The following is a 19,927-nucleotide window of genomic DNA, read 5'->3' as shown; positions in this document are numbered from 1 at the left end:
GTGGTTATTTCTTCATTGTCTTAATCTGTTAAAAAGCCTTTCTAGGGACAGGTGTTGCGAATTAGCCCTGGCTAAAAACACTGTGATACACGCAACGGATTATTCTTTATGTAATAATCTTTGTCGACTTTGTATCTGTCCCTATTCAAATAAACAATAAATAAAAGGCTCCATTACCTTGTATCTTACACTATCGCCCCGCAGAAGCTGTTTTTGTAAAAATAGGCTAACGATTGCGTCATAACCAACGCGACCCTGTCGCACAGTTGAGAAATTACCGTATAGACCCGAGGAGACGCTCACAGGCAATCTTTTACTGTCTATGAGACAGTCGGGGGGACGTGGAGACATAAAGTCTGATAAAGTCAAGGGGGAAGAATGGGGAGAAGCCGATAGTGAGCCAAAAGCAACGGGAGAAAATATTTAAACAACGTGATTCAGCTTTCACTTTCCACATCTACTAGAAGACCTACAGCTGTCAGACAGGAGGCTCACGTCACATCTACGTCGTCAAGCTCAGTCTGAGCCTGCGCAGTTCGCTCAGCCATCAGGAAGTGAGTGCCCCTAGGTTGACTTCATTCTTTCGCCGTTGACGTCAATGGGATCGCTCGGTCCATTTCTTTAACTGTCTATGATGGTTTGTTGTTGTCGTGACTCCGGAGCGCTAGTTGGTGTTCCAGTATAATCGGTCCGTCGAAACTCATTCATTGAAAAACGTTCCGCGGTGCAAAAATAAGTGTGGTTAAATTATTATTATTTTTTTTTTGCGTAATTAATTAACGCGTTAAAGTCACGTAATTAATTAATCTTAATTCATGCGTTAAAGTCCCGGCCCTAATATATATATATATATATATATATATATATATATATATATATATATATATATATATATATATATATATATATATATATATATATATATATATATATATATATATATATAGTAAAGTCTAGTAAAGTCATTGGATAGTAAAGTCTCCATTGTACTGTATGCACACTTAAGAATCTTGGAAGAAGTTGTAGTTAGTAGCATATTTATTAGTTTTTGAGTATATATATATATATATATATACTCAAAAACTAATAAATATGCTACTAACTACAACTTCTTCCAAGATTCTTAAGTGTGCATACAGTACAATGGAGACTTTACTATCCAATGAGGACATTGGAGAGGAGTTGTGAATAGAGTTCTGCAGTGATGGTGTATTTTTGTAGGCCTAAATCCAGCACCTCTGTTTTCAATATATTTTCATGCTTTATGCTATGACATTAAATAAATCAGTGATATCCCACTGTGAATTCTAAAGCTTTTATTTGACTTGAAAAAGCTGTCACTAGGTAATAAGTGGCTAAATGAGACTACAGGGGTTTGGGGGACATTAAACGTCCTCATACAACTCATCTAGTCCACCTCCTCAGCCGTGTGTTCATAATCGTGCTCTTGCAAACCACTTCAAACATTCAAAAAAAAAATTTTTTTAATAAAGACCGAAAGAGTTATTATGACAAAGTGTTACATTTATAATACACACATTCATACTATATAGAAGATAATTTTTAGCAGTTGTGAAGTAATTATTATTGAAAATATGTACCTCAAGAGAGTATGTAATTTCAAACACAGCCTCTGGAATTTAAGCAATGCAACTGAGGCTGCAGGTCACATTTATGCTGGTGTCCCAATTCAGAGGCTGCATCATTCGAAGGCCCGTGTCACTGTGACGCGACGAAGGCTGTCCTGTCCCAGTTCGAATGCTCCATCAAATGCAGCCTCTAAATGCAGTCTTTGTTTCCTGTGAAATGAATGGATCAGACAGATGGATCCTTCGCATCCTTGCCAGAATTCATTGCACACCAGTGACAAAAGGATTTGAAAGGAAAGAACTTGCCAAATTGCCCTTTTGTAAATTCAAGTTATGGTTTTCAGCCCTACGGTTGCAGAGATAGCTCAACACGCTGCAAATGAAGAGAACCTTTGCAAAACACGCTGCAAAATTTCTCAACACATGCAAATAGAGAATTGTGCTGCAAATACTCACAACACATGCAAATAGAGAAATGTGCTGCAAATACTCACAACATGCAAAAATGTTCTGCAAAAGTGATAATGATGATTAGTCTACTTTTATAATTTAATTAATATTTAAATTTGCCCTGTAATAATTTATAGCGTAATAACTCCTAACTCCTCATTAAAAATAATAATAAAAAACTTGTTTAACACCTACATCCTTCGCATTTTTTCCGACATGTTGAAGTAGAGCTCTCCTCTCACGCAGAGTTTAGTTTCACTGTCTGCAGGGATAACTGGTATTTGAAACATAAAATCAAGTTATATATATACTAAGTTTTATATATAATTTATTATTAATAGTTGATTAACGCAAAATAATCATGCTGACACAGACCTCAACGAAAGTGTTATTAGGGAACATCAACAAGTGACGTGCCTGGCTGCCAACCACCGTAAAACAAGAGAGAAGAAGAAGTAGCCTACCTGCTGGGTTCGCTAGCTGGGTTTGTTCAGTGTTTACTCTTCAGTGGTGTGCACCTGAAAGGTGAGTTTTTTGTTTTGTTTTGTTTATCTTAACATTCTGATCGCGTTATGAGTAGGCCTATTTGCAGCGCGTTTCTGTATTTGCATGTGAACTTTTACAGTGCATATGTTGTCTGATGAAGATTGATGAAGATGTTTTCTTTATTTGCTGGTGTTTTTTTTTCTATTTACATGCGTTTTCTTCAGTCACTGCGCGATGAGCTCTCTCATTCTCTCTCAGTCTCTCTCTCATCTAATGATACAAATGCAAAACTTTTTAAAGCGGATACAATTTTGGCTTAACTTATACATGCGATTACATATAGCTTACTTTTTATTATATACAGAAATTGACGGTTTTAGACAGTTTGTAAACACTATTTTCAAGCAGTGTAATATAACTTCCAAAAACGCCAGTAAAAACATTGCTGATGGGGTTAACGTTTGATCCTAAACTTCTTGTTTTATTGAAGTATTTTAAGGCTGCTGTTTGTGGGGTGGACAGGACAGGAGAGCTTTTGGTGCTGATTTATATAACTCAGTTTGATGACAGGCGCACAGGTGATATTTTATTGCCTGATACTTCTCTGAAAGGTATGTACACGATGCCTAAGACTAAATATTCTTATGGACAAGTGGATGGACAAACTCACACATAAATGAGGACCCTCAGTAAGCATTTTTTATGAAAATGAACAGAGAGAATTGTTTCTTTCAGTCATGTCCTTCCCTTGAGCAAGGCACAAGCATTAATGTGTTACCTTCTTTCATTTGACTCTATTTGTGTGTGTGTGAGTGCGCGTGTGAGAGAAATGAATCTGTCTCCTGAAGGCTTGTGAGGGCATTGGGCTGACTACCTAGACACCATTTAAGGCCTTTTAAGATGCTTCATTTTTCATTAAATCATGTTAAAAAAAAATTGTATTTTTATGCATATACGTTATGTGCTATTAGTATTGCTTTGCTAGCTGAGCCAAATGCTATTGCTAACATCAAGGAATGAGTGCTTTACATTGAGTTGCTGTGGGTGAAACCTTTCAAATGGTCTAACGAATTTTCTTAAAAGACTAAAGAATATATATATATATATATATATATATATATATATATATATATATATATATATATATATATATATATATATATAAAACCTAAAGGATGTCAACAGTGGTTACCAGGTGATCATAAAGGCACTCCATCTATGTACAGCCATCTCCTTGGATACACAATTTGTACTAGTCCCATAGTTGCAGACTGGAAAATAATGATTAAATTAGAAGAAGGCGGTTTCTTTGTCATGTCAAAAATATGTGTGTATAGACTGTGGCGTATCAAATTCCTCCTCTAGTCCCCTGGGTCTTCCCTTTGACCCTTCTCTGTCATCCTAAATCCATCCACATAAGCACATAGAGGCAATGCACACAAAGCCAAAAGGCAGAGCATTATGAATATATCATATATTAGATATGAATCATGCATACAAAGTTACAAATAAACATGAAAATATGCTGCAGTCCTAACTGCTAACAGTATGCACACAGATCTCAGTTTTAGACATTCATAGAATATATCATATTTTATTTTACCAAAAAAAGTTTTTTCACACACGCACACACAATTTTATATATATATATATATTTATATTCATAATATAATATATATTTAATCGATTTTTTTGTCTTTTCTGGTGAGGTTTTTAGGTATACGTATTGCTCCCCTGGAATGAATGCCTTTCACTTCTGTATTGTGTCTCTTTCTTTTTCTCTTTTTGACTTCTAGTCTCAAAAGCAGTTCATTATAATTTGTTATCCCATCGTAACAATATTAAGACTGTTAATATGATAAATAAATCAAATATATTTATATGAAGACTTAACTACTTGTACACTTACGGTTACAATGAAAAATTCCACAGGTCTAAATATTATCAATCTTTGTAAAAACAAAATAAAAATGTCATAATAGTAATAGTCGCCACACTCTCACAGAATTAACACATGCTTGACACTGAATGACATCATGAAATATTGTGTCAACATGTGCAAGGAAAAAAAAAATCACAGTTTAGTTCATCATTGGAAAGGAAATAAATAAAAATGGATACTTCTGCGAAAAAAATAACTTGATAAAAATGTATAATGTATAAGTGAACTCATCGATAACAATTACCATAATAATAATAATTTAAAAAAAAATACAACAACTATATTGGAATGCTAAATAAGTTACAGGAATAACCTGATGATAAAGCACTGGAATTGAAAGAGCTTGAAGAACTGAAAGATCACCATCACACACATCGAGTATTTCAACATGAATCAATAAGAAGTGCGGATGGAATTCTGTTACTCAAGTCACCATGTTCAAAAACGGTAATGGAGAGAAAAAAGAGGATGTATTGCCTTCTTGTTCACCTTTTTTGTCTTGTGAGCAGACCTTATTTCGTTTCTCAGCCCTTTCTTGCTCTTTTTGTCTCCCCCGTTCTCCCCCTTCTTGCTTTACTTGCAGTTCGTGTAATCGCTTGTTTTCCCCGTCACTCTCTTCCCTCCCCCCTCAAGCCTTTTGTTACACAGGTGTTGTTCTCCTGTTGAGAGTGTTAGTGTTTGAACTATCTCCTTTTCCTAGTCGATCCAAGGTTCCCAGCCCTCGATCCCTCTCCATGGTGGCAGAGGAGCCGGCAGATAGCGGGGGCTGCTGGGGCCCGGAGGAAGACGAGGTATTGAGGGTGGCGTTGGCCGAGGCAGCCAGGTTCGACTTGGAAAGAGAAGGCAGCGTTCCCGTCATGAGTGCTCCACCGCCTCCCTCCTTCGTCGGAAAGTAATTGTGCAGCTGGTAGAGAGTGGCACGGTCGACTGTGCCGTACATGGGTGGCTTACCTTCCCTGCCCAGCGTGTACATCGATATATCTCCCATCCCTCCTCCAGAGTGCGTATGTGGATTGGGAAGCGTGGCTACTGAAAACGGTGGCGGGCCGGCGGCCAAGGGTGGGCCGAAGTTCTTGGGAGCAATGGCAGAGGTGGGGGACTGTTCGCGGGAGCGGGTCGGTTCCGCCGTGGAGCGCGAACTGGAGCGGGAGGAGCGCCGGCGGAAACGGTATCCCGGCAAGCGTAACACGGCGGAGGTTGTGCTGCGGAAGAGGTCAGTGCGCGAGCGGCAGCGCAGTTCTTTGTTGCGCTCGATGTATATGTTGACAGCCAGCACGCCCACTACTTCCGCCAGGATGAACGACAGGCCGCCGAAGTAGAAGGACCAGCCGTAGGAGTAGTGCCACTTCTTGTCCTCGTCCTTTTTAGGAGAGATGTCACTGAGCGCAGCAGAGATGTATACAATGACACCTATAATGTTGCTCAGACCTAGGTGAATTCAAGACAAAAAGTTTTTTTTACCCATTAGTTTAGGTCAACAGATTTATTTATACAAAGCAAGGACTCACAGAATCTGGAGGCAATTTACTACGAATGAATCGCGACAACTGATGCTGTAGTTAATAAAAATAAAAATAACATAAAAAAAAGAATAACAATTTAATTTAATTATTTAAATATTTTTAATATTTGTATATTTACTTAAATAATACAATGTATTTGTATATAAAATCCGATGCACAAAAGTGCCACAACATTTTTGTGAATTCACCTCATCACAAATGTCTAAATTTGGATGCTATAATTGTCATAATGAGAAATGTTACCTGCCACTACAAACAAAATGCCTGCTCCCAAAATGATGTGTCTTTTGGTTTTGTAGAACCGACTAGACGCCACACAAACTCCACCTAGCAGCAATAATATGGCACTGAGGATAGGAAATATACTGGAGGCCCTGACTACACCTGAAAAAAAGAACAAAAAATATGTTTAAATTCATTGTTTTCCCCATACCTCTATATTCAGAATGCAAACGTCATCAAATAATCCAAAACTATGCACAAATATACTCACGTAACAGGTATTCTGCAGCATCCTGGTCATAATCAGCATCCTCTGGGAAATGATTAATCTGGGAACACACTCCTCTCTTCAGTCCTAAAGAGAATGAGAGGGAGATCCTTCAAATACGTCACCATATGTTCTGGTTTCTGAACAAACTAAATAAAGTAGCACTTAGCATTGGTGATTCAGCACTTGCTTTGGCGACTTGCTTGAGTTCAGCCTGCGACACTCCAAAAACCAAGGCTCCCCCTTTTTCTCTTACAATTTCCTGACTTATTTCTCAACGTCACTGTAAATAAAAATTGATAAAAGGCCAAAAGATTTTTTTATTATTATTTTTTTAATGGAGTTCAGCCAAGCAGTGGGTGAGTTTTTTTGTTCTAAATGGATTCAGAGTAGATGTCAATGGCTGTGAGTCACCCCAGGTCAAAGACGTCATGCGGTGCTCTCTCTCGTGTGATATAAACCATTCACTTTAGACATGCACTGCATATGTCCAGTCTTCCAGTGCTTGCTGTCTTAATTTTATGCCAGGGTTATTATCGTTAGCCCAAGGTGTTTTCACACATTTGTGAAATGGTAAATTGCGAAAGAGAACCAAACCATGAAGAAAATGCAACATTGTAACAAAATAGTCCTTGTTCGGAACAAAGCAAATGATCTAGGTTTGAAACCCCTTTAGAGCGTGTTCACACTTCCACAAAAAAGTGCTTTATGATGTATATTTAACAACAGAACCTAATAAACATCTAAACAGATTCGGTGTGCTGAACTAAACGTGCTTGATGTATGTGTGTACATCGTCCATGGTGTGCAGTCCATTTTTTGTTTGATTTATTTTCTTTTCTAGATGCTTTTTACAGAACTTTTATTAGGCCTATTAAGGATGCTAATGTTAAAATGAAGCTGTTTTTCCTGCACCTTTTTTTTTCAGCAGGAACACAGAATCAACCATTCCAAACTAAGTGAAATAATGGGAACTTCACAATTCCAAAAAGTCCAATATAACCATTTTATTTAAATGCATGCATACAGTGCAAGCAGTGTAGTTATATTCATGAACAAATGACAAAAAAGCACTGCAGCCTTCTAGTCATGTTAGTTGTATTAAATCTTAGCATGACATGACTATTATATTATTTTCTTTTACAATAAACAGTTAATTCTGGTTCTCAAATCTTTCTCCAGTTATGCAATATTCTACCAGTATCACCACAGGAACAGTTTTACTGTTTGTATCACTCCGCTTGTTGCAGTTCTCTCACAGCAAGGGTCATGGCAAAATCTCATACTCTCCTGAGTAGGTACTTATTTTGAATTAATGAATTACTATGAATGTAATTGTTTTTTGCCTACTATATAGTAGGGAAGTATGCGATTTCAGTTGCAGCCTGTAATTTTACAAATACTAGCGTTGTTGTGTTACCGAATGTAGTTTTAGGAGTTCTTAAAGGAGTTATTTAGACCTCAAATATGTGACTTATATATAAACATAGCAGATGTGAGATCCAGCCTGTCAGCGCCGTTCAGCGCTCATGTACACTCCAATAACCGCTTCATCTCAGCCAATCCTTCAGGAATTTACTGCTAGCTCTCTAAATAGTATTTAATTATGAGGTATAAATCATTTTGGATACATCAAATGGCCAATTTTTGGTCTTATTCATCTATTGTTCCTGAGCAAATCCGAATTAACTAAAAACATTTGCTTATTTATTTCCTATTGTAAAAAAGCTTCTTTTATAATGGCTAATGTCGTATATTTAAATATATATTTTTTCAATAAATATTATTTTATATAACATGCCATATTTGGTATTGAGAAAGGGTCCGTTAGTGATTGGGATTTCGACTTCAGTGATAGTCAAGCTATATTTTTACACCACTAGATAGCAACAAAGACTGTCTTTATGAGTAAGTTAGTAATACTTTTATATTGAAGGATGAAACACATTTGTAAACAAGACAAGTTATAAATGCATTGATTAGTGCTTTCATGGGAAATTCCCTTAACTGTTAAAAAGACAAAGACATCGCTTTCCTGAGTGAAAGCTGATTTCCTGAGTGGATAGGGAAACTGATACAACAAGCTTTCATGAAGCAACTCGGTGTTCCCTTTATAACTAGTTCTAAAGTGATGTTGAATTACCTTGCAAACCGTACAAACTTGAGATTTGAATTCATGCCGGAAGACACAGTTGCTGTTTCTTATATTTACACGTTTGTGCCGTTGAATTGTTGCATGGCTCTAGCCTATATCAGTACGACCTGCAGCCTCATGTATGAATCACAGCTGTGCTGAGAGCCATATCGCATGGTTACAAGTGTGATATTGTATTGTATTATATTACATTATATTAATAGTACAATTACATTTAATTTGAAATATATATCAGTTTATTACAAAGAGTAAGAAAAGCTGTGTTATACTCTAGCTTCAGGTGCAATTAAAATCTGAATAACACAGATTTACGTGTATGTACAGCTGGCTTATCAGAGATGTATAATCTGGGTCTGTATAATATGTGTTTATTGTATTTGAACTGGTTTTGAGAATGACACACTTGGCATTGCTTGAGGATCTCGAAAGGTTGTAAAGGAAAGCATCAGAAAGCCCTTATATGGACAATTGATTTAGGTGTGTTTTATGCAAACGACTAACCTAACGCTCATTTAAAATACTCCAGATTCACTAACATTAGAACGAGGTTAAGCAAAAATTCATATGCACAACAATGTGTTGCTAATTATTTTTCATGAGAAGTTCTCCTGTGCATACAAAAATGAAATAATCTATGCAATTTTCAGTGAATGACACCTAATGTCTGACTCACTTACTGAGCGTATATGTTATGTTATATGACAATGCATATAGTTATATGAGACTTTTGCAACAGAACTATTATTGCACAAAATTACAAATAATATTTTAATTAAAGCATACACTATATTGCCAAAAGTATTTGGACACCCCTCCAAATCATTGCATTCAGGTGTTCCAATCATTTCCATGGCCACAGGTGTATAAAGTAAATGCATGCTGAGGAACACATTGCGCAGAAGTCACCAAATTTCTGCAGATTAGATAGCTACAGACCTCCACACTTTGTGAGGCCTTCAGATTAGCTCAATAACAGTGTGTAGAGAGCTTCATGGAATGGGTTTCCATGCCTGAGCAGCTGCATCCAAGCCTTACATCACCAAGTGCAATGCAAAGCGTTGGATGCAGGGGTGTAAAGCACGCCGCCACTGGACTCTAAAGCAGTGGAGACATGTTCTCTGGAGTGACTAATCAGGCTTCTCTGTCTGGCAATCCGATGGCCGAGTCTGTGTTTGCTAAGATAATGGTACTTGCCTGACTGCATTGTGTAAGTGTAAAGTTTGGTGGGGTGGGGGTTATGGTGTAGGTTTTTCTCTCTCCAGGGGTTAGCCTTGGCGCCTTAGTTCCACTGAAAGGAACTCTTAATGCTTCAGCATACTAAGACATTTTGGACAATTTCATGCTCCCAACTTTGTGGGAACAGTTTGGGGATGGCCCCTTCCAACATGACGTGCACCAGTACACAACGCAAGGTCCATAAAGACATAGATGAATTAGTTTGGTGTGGAGAAACTTGACTGGCCTGGTGCTTCCCATAAACACACTGCTAAACCTGAAAGCCTTCCTACAAGAGTTGAAGCTCTTATAGCTGCGAATATGGAGTTGGCCCATCCTTAAAACCTATGAATTAAGAATGGGATGTCATTAAGTTTCATGTGCAATTTTGTACTTTTGGCAAAATAATGGAAGATGGAGCCATAGCCTTCGGGTTGTAACCGAAGCCCTTCAGGTGACCCAAGTCTGAGTCCTTGGTCATTTCCACTGTCCCTATCTTCCCTTGACAATGTAATCCAATGAAGAAATAAAATACCCCAAAATATAGCTTTAAAACAAACAACAATAAAAAACATATAGTGGACAAAGCAATTATGTAAGACACACTAATAATAAATTTGTCTGCTCTATAGGCAGAGAGCCAAAGTGAGCAATATAATAAGTCAAAATGACTGTTATTGTATGGTTTGATTATTCTGCAAATGGAATGAGAGCACTGCAGGCACCTTTGACCTGCAATGACTCATCACATAATCATAGCCACTGACATGTATACTCTTCTAGGTTTATAATGCAAATGGAAAAAATGCAGCCTCTTGAGACCTGGCTGTAACAAAGGAGGTGATGTGTACTGTTAAAACAACTAGCTTAACTTGAATACCCCGCATTGCAGAGCCCACAGGGTAAAAGGATCTGGAGACAACTCTTCCCACAATGCCTTTGGTAACTTTAAAGTAGCCCAAAGCTAGACAGTGAAATCAGTTTGTCCTAGGTTCTGCCTCAGTGCCTTTGTTTTTTCTTCTGTAGCACAGGACTGTATATCACAAGCATGTAAAAGTATCCTGATCCTTTTTTTTCCTTTTTTTCTTTTTAGATAAAGTTACATGGTTTATTTCAAATTTTTACATCATTTTTTGGAGTAAATCAACCTAACTGCATTAAGTTACACCAATGCACGTCATTTTCAGTCAAGGAGAAAGAGATACTCAGGAAGCTAACAAGATCTCCATTCTCAAGTTGACATTTGTAGACTGCAATTTTGAAAAATGTATTGTTGAAGCTGATTGTGATCATGTTACAATGGTTTTGTGAAAATTTGCATCTTTAATATTTTTATTATGTGGTAGCCATTTTGTAAAAGTGACAAGGCATTGGATGACAGGCTATTTTGTGAAATAGCCTTTATTATTAACACTCTTTTTTACCATTGATGATAATAAATGTTTCTTGAGCACCAAATCAGCATATTAGGGTCATATGACAGTGAAGACTGGGGTAATGATGCTGAAAATTCAGCTTTGACCTCATAGGAATTAATTGCATTTTAAACACAAAATAGGTATCTTAAAATGTGATACTATTTCACAGTGTTAAATGTAGCCTTAATGAGCTACAAATAAATCAAATAAATGTAGCCTTAATGAGCATAAGAGACTTCTTTCTAAATCATTAGAAATCGTAACTCTTTCCCCATCAGCATTTAAAAAAAAATTCTTCCACGGCAGCATTTTTGATCACTTTTACAAAAATGTCACAACAACAACAAAGCATTTTATCTTAGCTTCATGTATTCTTTTTTTATCAACACTTGAATGTTCTTTTTTAACACTTGAGATTCATTTCTCTCTTCTGCAGATTATTACATGATTTAAAAATATTTAGAATTTAAACAAATTTACATTGGAAGAAGAAAAAAGCTTTCTATGAAATAGGACTACTTAAGGAAAAAAAATTATATTCAATACAACTAAATGTTGTGACGTTAGTTTAGTTGATATATAGAGAGAATTTAACATTTAAGCTTCTTTTTTTAATAGCTTTATTTATTGATTTTAAAGCTTATTTGTATGACTTTATATAGGCTATTTATATTAATTTTAACAAAATGCCTATGAATGATTAATTAAATAAAATAATATATTTGTAGTTGATTGAGGGTATTATAATTACATCAATTATATCTAAATCATTCAAAATGAAAGCATTGTTAAAAGCCAGACGCTTTACTCTTTAAAAACCATTTGCTATGTGGTGACCTTTAATTTGGAGCAGAAACAGGGAGATTGACTTTACTGCATCAGAAGTGTGTCACTTTACTCACAGCTGATTGGTCCAATCTCAGTTTGAGATATCTTATCCAGAACCAGGGGCGTAGCACCAAATTTTGGGCCCTGGGTACAAACCATCTTGCTGGGCCCCCGTACCATGTATGTGTATGTATAGAAAACTGACTTCTAAGGCCCCCCCCCCTGCCTCGGGCCCTGGTTACTCAGTACCCTTTATCCCCCCAGTCCCACGCCCCTGTCCAGAACATAACCTGCCCTGGAGCAGGTTAGCCATGAAACGTAAGTTACTATGGCGATGAACACAGCTAAAAGACAAACTATTTTAACGGTACCTAAAACCCAGGATTGGCACAAATTAAAGGGCTATTTCAGTGCTGGGAAGATGAATCTGTATTTAAAACTGGGTCATTAATGTAGTAGAAATGTGAAATTATTTTTTTATTTGGTGCTGTCTATACTGAGAAAAGAAAGAAAATGTATTTTTGTCTCACGGGGATGAAAGACAACAATTCCCAGAATGCTTCGCTGCCCCACAAGGCCACTCCCAAAGCCACCGCTACTGAATTACTGTGACTGGTGAGAACTGAGGTAATCGTGTCCGCGGTGGTCTTTCACAGCGCATGTTCAGTCTGGCGTGTTTTCAGTTCATGCCTTTGGAAGCTTAACTTTTAATAGGAATTAATTTGAGAAGTTAAAACACTTATATTGCTCAGCATCGCTTCATTTACATGAATGCCCTCTGCTGCCCGAGCTAAGCTGTGAGTGCGATCTCCCATCCCCCATGCGCGGGTTGAAAACATATAATGGAAAGCCATATGCTAATCGCTGAAGTGACCCTTTAAGCTTAAACATATCTGGCTAGCCAGCTAAACCGGCTTCATGGTATAGGCCCCTGGCCTGGACCTTACGTTATGTTTAATTGTGTGTTAGATTGTATAACACAAGCTCAAATCCAACCATTATCCTTTCTGCAGTATAACTTCCATGAATCACTTGTGCAAACTGTATAGGTGGGGGCTTCATTCATGCATCATTTCCCCCTCACATCCATACATACATTACATGACCCAATCCTTCGCCCCCGCACACAAACACAGATGTTCACTTACCTTCCAGGCAGCAAATTCTCCAGAGACCAGAGTGGGTAAGAGCTCCAGGATCCTTCTTGTCCTTGTTGTGTGGGTCATCCTGAGAGGAGTTGGCAGTGCTGTTGCAGATAAAGGCCCGAGCGTACAGCCAGTAGTCCGTGCCAATGGCCACGGTCATCAAGGCGAAGGCTGCGAATGCACCCACAGTGGTGAGAAGCACCTGAATTCCCCGCTCGCACCACACCATGGCTGGAGTCATAAACAGAAAAACAGCTGTGGTCAAACGAGGGGCTAAGAGAGTGTCAACAGGAACCTCGGTGAAGTGGACACAGTTGAAAAGATGGGTATAAATAAAAATCATAAAGAAAGCTTGTAATCGGAGCCCTAGGTTACAGGAAGAAGTAGATGAGATATGAGTGTGTGATTCTGCTGAACATATCAAGTGTTGAAAGATCAGTTGACCAGGACATTTTGAACCCAGATGCACAAATTGTCATCAGTTCCCAAATATAGGTTTCTAGGATCATGACCAAACGCCTATGCAACATTGGAGAATAATGCGCATTTCAGAATATAATAAATAATAGTAAGGTGATATATTTTAGATTATTACCAAATTGCTCTAGGTTCTTTATTGGTCTTGAAAGATTATCTTTCATTCCACAAAAGGGTTCTTCAGATTTTTAGAATGTTCTTCACACGAAGGTAAAAAAAGGCTTCTTGAACGGTTGATTGAAAGGTTCCTTGGGGAACAGAAAATGGTTATTCTATGGCATTGACGCTAAAACATCCATTTGGATCCTTTATTTTTTTAAAGTGTAGTCCCATTGGGAATGTGTAGTTGCCAGGCAGCTATTGTGAACAGTCACGAGAGTTGTAATTGAGATTTCTTTGCATGGATAGATCACTTATTTGGAGCAATTCAAGCATGTTGATATGGATGAAAGATACTTTTGGATACGGTCCACTGCTTTCTGGTAGAAGATTAGATGGGTTTGTGATTAATAAAGCTAAATATGTAAGCCAACTGCATGTTTATGGCAACAAAAAAACAAAACAAAAACAACATTCACAAAAAGAGCCCAGACATAGTTATATTAAAAGGATAGATCACCCCAAAATTAAAAATCTGTCATCGTTTACTCATCCTGATGTTGTTCCAAACCTGTTTGAGTTTCTTTCTTTTTTTCATTCTTTCTAAGTTGTCATTACAAAATAACACAATGAGCTGAAGCATGAAAAAAAGGTTGAATTATTATAAAAATTGTACAGCCAGTCATTTTTACAAATATAAATATATTTTAATAGATTAGCTTCAATATACTATATCTTGAATATTATTTATATAATTATTTATAATATAATTCTCTCTCTCTCTCTCTCTCTCTCTCTCTCTCTCTCTCTCTCTCTCTCTCTCTCTCTCTCTCTCTCTCTCCATATGTATAATTTATAGATTATATATATATATATATATATATATATATATATATATATATATATATATATATATATAAATGTTATGTTGTACTAAAACATTTTAGCTAGTGCATAAAACTAAATTTATATATATATATATATATATATATATATATATATATATATATATATATATATATATATATATAATATTTAAGATATATTTAATTTATGGATTATTTATTATACACTAAGAAATGCTGGGTTAAAAACAACCCAAGTTGGGTTGAAAATGGACAAACCTAGAAATTTGGTTCTTTAAATGGGTGTATTCAATGGGTTCAAACAAGCCAGTTTCTAGGTTTGTTCATTTTCAACCCAACTTGGGTTGTTTTTAACCCAGGATTTTTAGTGTATAATAAATAATCTATAAATTAAATATCTTAAATATTATATTATATTATATATATATTGTTTAGTCTAATCCACTATAGGTAAAATGTTTTAGTACAACATAACATGTCTTTGTGATCTGAGTGACATGAAAGTAGCACCGGCATGTTACCACAACGGTAAACTACACAATTTAGCAGACATTATTATAAACATATTTTACTGCTCCACAATTGACCAATCAGGTGTTCCAGATACAGCGCTGAGTAATAAAAGAACACAATGAACTCAATCATCAGAAACCAAACATAATGCATGAGCATTACGAAACACTTCTGGAGTATCTAAAGACGTGTGTAAAAAAGTTCCCTGATCAGACAACAGTAAGCAGAAAACGATGCTTTCATACAGGAACACACTGAGACCCACTCAGAGCATTTCACTAAACATGATGACAAGCATCAGACACGGTGGTCTCTGCACGGCACCGGCGGCCATTAATGAGATCTGATTACCTGGAGGAATGTGTCTTCCCTTCCCATCCATCCCTGCAGCGCTCCAATCCTTATCACTGAATACTGTGCCGACCAGAACGTCCAAGCAGCATCCATCGACTGTTATCCCTCGCTTTTTCTTTCTCCCCTCTTTCACGCACCCCTCCGCTCACTCACTTTCTCTCTTTCTTTCTTTCTCTCTCCCCCTGTCTCCTGGCCGTGGGTGGGTGTAGATTTTCTAGGTTTCGCTGCTTTTCTCCTCTTAGAGAGATTTCATGGCAGGAATCCTACTGCTTCTCCTCCTGAGGGGAAACAAACAATGAGAATAGAGAGACAGAACATGTTTAAGGTGCATGCTGGAGAAAAACAACAGCTGGAGATTGTGTTATTGCCATTAAATGATCATTATCGTGACAGCAGTGCAGTTTACATGCATTTCATCCAGGCGAGCAGTGAGTCTAGATGGTTACATCGCCCATACATCCGCGGAAAGAGCAAGGGATATATAAAGAAAAAGAGAATAGAGAGAAAGCAAGACAGAGCGTGCGCCATTCCGTCACCATGGCAACAGCGCATTCTGAAGTCGAGAACAGAACAGGATGGTGTGTGTGATGTTGGTGAGTGAGGTGATGCTGTGTGTGTGTGTGTGTGTTGGGGGGAGGGGGTGTATTCATCATAACATACCTAGTGATTTGCCAAACCCTTGACTGTCATGGATGTTCAGAATCCACCTGGTGTGTGCTTTCGATCAACACTCTTTTCCGACCGTGTGGTGATGCGGTAATGACATGCACAGCGAGGACAGCTGATCTGTCCCCCACATGACGAGCTCAGACTCTAATAGGCACTTACTTAGAGTTCTGTTCTGTTCTGCTCAGAGTCTTGTCACTCTTGCTCATTCTCAGAAACACCACAGCCAGACACACACAACACAAGTTGTTAGGAACAAAATAAGTTAACAAAAAAAAAAAATCCTCAAGAGATATGCAACTAAAAGCTTCTCATGCACTCTTACATATTTAAAAATAATTATAATATAATCAAGTATAATATATCCTGGTGACAGAAAACAATAAAAAATGGTTTATTATAGAGATAAAAGAAAGAAAAATAAAACATTCATTAATTATTAATAAAAATACTATTATTGTTATTCCAAAACCAATAATTTAATTTATAATGTAACTTTATTGGTAATATAATAAACGCACCAAACTTTTGATCTCTTTTATTGAAAATTTCACACACCACTATTATGCATGTAATTAATTTAATAATAATAATTTGAATATATATATATATATATATATATATATATATATATATATATATATATATATATATATATATATATATATATATATATATATATATATATATATATATATATACTAAAACTGTACTTTTAGTTTTTTGTATACTGTAATAATTATAGTCTATAAAGTTTTTGCTCACAAAACTTTTGGGCTCTGAAAAGATCCTACAAATTACACTCATCTGAAATATTATGCACAAGATTTACGCATTTAATACATCAAATATTAATCATAATTATGAATTAAGAATTTCAAATGAGTAAAAAAAAAGCGCTTAATAAAACGTTTTGTATAAATCTTAAACTTAATTTTTTAACTATAAATCACATAACCTAAATGGTCCATTATCTTCTTCCATTAAGATTTATACAAAATACTTCCGTAAGCTATTTTTTTACTTTCTTAATATGAATAATATACAAGGCTTGTTCAATTCAATTTGATGGAATCTGGAGAATATTTTATTTCTAATATAAAATGCTGAAATAATACAAAACAGTTTGAGGCACTAAACATGCAGGCCTTACTTTGGTCTCATATTACACAAGTTTATGAATAAAAAGCAAGCTAGGGTTCAACGATACATATGAATGAACTTCTCTAGGGCACTAATGGCCTCGAAGCACAGAAACATTCACATAACATGGCAACCATGTGTCATGTCTGATAGAACTGCAGAGGATTCAAGCCTTGCAGGAATGGTTCGACCTTGCTTATCTCATACAACAGGATGAATATAACCCTTTCCAGTAATTTCATTTAAATTTGCTATTGTCACATTTAAAACATTTAGACTAGAGCAGTTAAGAGTGACCACATCTTTATTAAACACACTATCTAAAACCAGGAGACATTTGCGTATTGGTGTGTGTGGATGAACGAACGAACAAACGAACGAATGAATGAATGAATGAACGAATGAATGAATGAATGAATGAATGAATGAATGAATGAATGAATGAATGAATGAATGAATGAATAAACGAATGAATGAATGAAGGGATGGAATGAATGAATGAATGAATGAAGGGATGGTACTCATGGGGACTCACATTTGTTATTAGGCTATATAATATACGTGCACGAATGTAAATCACGTAAATAGTCAAGTAAGTGTCATTTAGCTACCATCACAACTCTTGGTTGTAAATCAGTGCCGTGCACACTAGTGCAGCACGAATGGCATTGCAGTGCCAACGGACATTCAGTCGAACAATGATTTGTTGTTTTGGTCCTAAAGGGAATGATACAACATAAAACCAATGACTGATTTCCCCCAGCCATCAAAATGACTGACAGATGTTTCTCTCGAGACCGTTACTAGAGGCGTTCAGTCCGCGCGCGTCTCCTTTGAGCGCCCTCATCTGCCACAGAGACGCTCGTGAAACCACTTACACATTTCACAATATTCTCAAACAATTGAATACAGAAACAGCATAAAACACGTTCGTTAAACATAAATGATACAAAATTGATTCGAATGACAGTCGACTGAAGCTTTACGTCTGACCGCGCAGCGTCCGTTAATTCACATTCAATTCGGATATTAGATAAATGTCAACGAATCTGCTTAAAATGTACTAAGTCGTATAAAACGGTATGCTTGATGTTTCTTTGCCTTACCTTTGCAGTTTAGACATGTAGCTACTATCCCTGTTGCTTTTTGGTCGTAATTCTTTGAGGCGGTTCTGGAGAGGCGGTGAATGAGGGGGCGTTAAGAGACAGTTGTGCTCATATGAAAAAAAACGATGGTGAAGCAGGAATTATTAGCCGACAGGACTTGGTTTAATATTGATCAAGAAACAAATCTCAGTTCTCTAGGAACATGTCTGCAGGATGACAGACTCGAACTAGAACAAAGTCCAGATATGGATTCTGTCAGAAGATGAAGAATGAAGGGACTGCACTGTGACTACTTGACCATTTTGCGTAACATTTTCGTAATTTTTAATATTTTCTTTGTCCAGTTCTTTTCTTAACATCTTCTGTCTGAATTTTTGAATTCCTTATTTGACACACACTTTTTTATCAAGCCATTTCATCTCTTAATCTTATCTTTGGAAAGTTCAATCAGTTGCCAATGGCAACATTTTTGCCCTAAGAACCTTGTTTAACAGTCTAGAAACCTTGTTTTGAGGCTAATATGATTATTTGTTTGGCCAGAATGTACCTTGGGCAACATGTTTATTTGCATTTTTCCCTCACAGTATTTGTGAATTTAAATATGGCATTAATCCGAAAAACCATAAAAGATCCACAGTGAAATCCATCTCTAAAATCAAATATATCAGCAATTGCAAAGAAATATGTAAAACTGCTGTAATTACATTATTTTACACAATATTACCTTAAAATAAACATAATGAAAAAACATTAAATATCATTTGACACATGTGACTGGGTTTCCAACTCATGTAAAGGAGAATGAACACCTAGCCAATATCAGGACTCCTGTAATGGACTCTCCATAAGAGGGAAAAAAGTCATTAGATATATTTTTACAGTAAAATAATAATATAAAAATCGGTTTGTGTTAAGCAGTCAGCAGGATGGTGCAAGATGCCTGATCTTTCAAGTCATCATGTTTGAGCATTGTAATAATTAATCAGTCTTTACCAACCAAAATTAGAGGATTCTTTTTGGAGAAATGGATTAGAAATTGAGCACATGGTGGGAAAAGGTGGAAATAAGATGGATCTAACATATACACCATTCAGGCATAACAATTAAGTGAAGTGAATAACACTGATTATCTCTTCATCACAGCACCTGTTAGATATATTAGGCTTCAAGTTAAACTTTTTTCTTAAAGTTGAAGTGTTAGAAGCAGAAAAAAGGGCAAGCGAGTTTGACAAGGGCCAACTTGTGATTTCTAGATGACTGGGTCAGAGCATCTCCAAAACTGCATCTCTTGTGGGGTGTCTGCAGTGGTCAGTATTTGTCAAAAGTGGTCCAAAGAGGGAACAGTGATGATGAACCGGTGACAGGGTCATGGGCGGCCAAGGCTCATTGATCCATGTGGGGAGTGAAGGCTGGCTTGTTTGGTCCGTTCAAACAGACGAGCTACTGTAGCTCAAATTGCTCA

The 19,927-nt window shown here is 36.7% G+C and overlaps 2 protein-coding genes across 6 annotated transcripts in view; one reads left to right on the top strand and one right to left on the bottom strand.

Annotated features, from left to right (window-relative positions):
- cacng6a (calcium channel, voltage-dependent, gamma subunit 6a) overlaps positions 1 to 3,602 on the top strand; it is a 213,942-nt gene extending 210,340 nt beyond the window's left edge. Inside the window, exon 5 of the mRNA XM_067426485.1 lies at positions 2,413 to 3,602. Within this exon, the coding sequence (XP_067282586.1) occupies positions 2,413 to 2,498 (86 nt within the window). The 3' untranslated portion in view covers positions 2,499 to 3,602. The remainder of the gene's footprint in view (positions 1 to 2,412) is intronic.
- A 174-nt stretch (positions 3,603 to 3,776) lies between these two features.
- Positions 3,777 to 18,683, bottom strand: cacng8a (calcium channel, voltage-dependent, gamma subunit 8a). Of its 5 annotated transcripts, XM_067426014.1 has the most exons (7): positions 18,466 to 18,683; positions 16,379 to 16,426; positions 15,548 to 15,828; positions 13,245 to 13,472; positions 6,484 to 6,567; positions 6,234 to 6,374; positions 3,777 to 5,895 (listed from the first exon to the last, which is right to left on the bottom strand). In XM_067426014.1, the coding sequence occupies exons 3-7, from the start codon at positions 15,576 to 15,578 to the stop codon at positions 5,108 to 5,110; spliced, it is 1,272 nt and encodes a 423-aa protein (XP_067282115.1). In that variant the 5' UTR covers positions 15,579 to 15,828; positions 16,379 to 16,426; positions 18,466 to 18,683; the 3' UTR covers positions 3,777 to 5,107. The 5 variants fall into 5 exon arrangements, with proteins under 5 accessions (XP_067282115.1, XP_067282111.1, XP_067282114.1 ...); XM_067426010.1 differs by lacking the exon at positions 16,379 to 16,426; XM_067426013.1 differs by lacking the exons at positions 16,379 to 16,426; positions 18,466 to 18,683 and adding an exon at positions 16,211 to 16,349.
- Between the last annotated feature and the right edge of the window lie 1,244 nt (positions 18,684 to 19,927).

The sequence above is a fragment of the Pseudorasbora parva genome, chromosome 19 (assembly GCF_024679245.1).
Source record: "Pseudorasbora parva isolate DD20220531a chromosome 19, ASM2467924v1, whole genome shotgun sequence".
In the NCBI taxonomy this organism is placed as follows: Eukaryota; Metazoa; Chordata; class Actinopteri; order Cypriniformes; family Gobionidae; genus Pseudorasbora; species Pseudorasbora parva.
Note: the sequence above shows the minus strand (reverse complement) of the source record. Positions and strands in the feature narration are given on the sequence as shown.

Coding starts and splice junctions, on each gene's coding strand:
- cacng8a (XM_067426014.1), bottom strand. CDS start 15,578: ATGGATGGGAAGGGAAGACACATTCCTCCAG. Junction 6,568..13,244: donor GAGAATTTGCTGCCTGGAAG/GTAAGTGAACAT, acceptor CATTCTCTTTAG/GACTGAAGAGAGGAGTGTGT. Junction 5,896..6,233: donor CATTTTGTTTGTAGTGGCAG/GTAACATTTCTC, acceptor GAATTCACCTAG/GTCTGAGCAACATTATAGGT.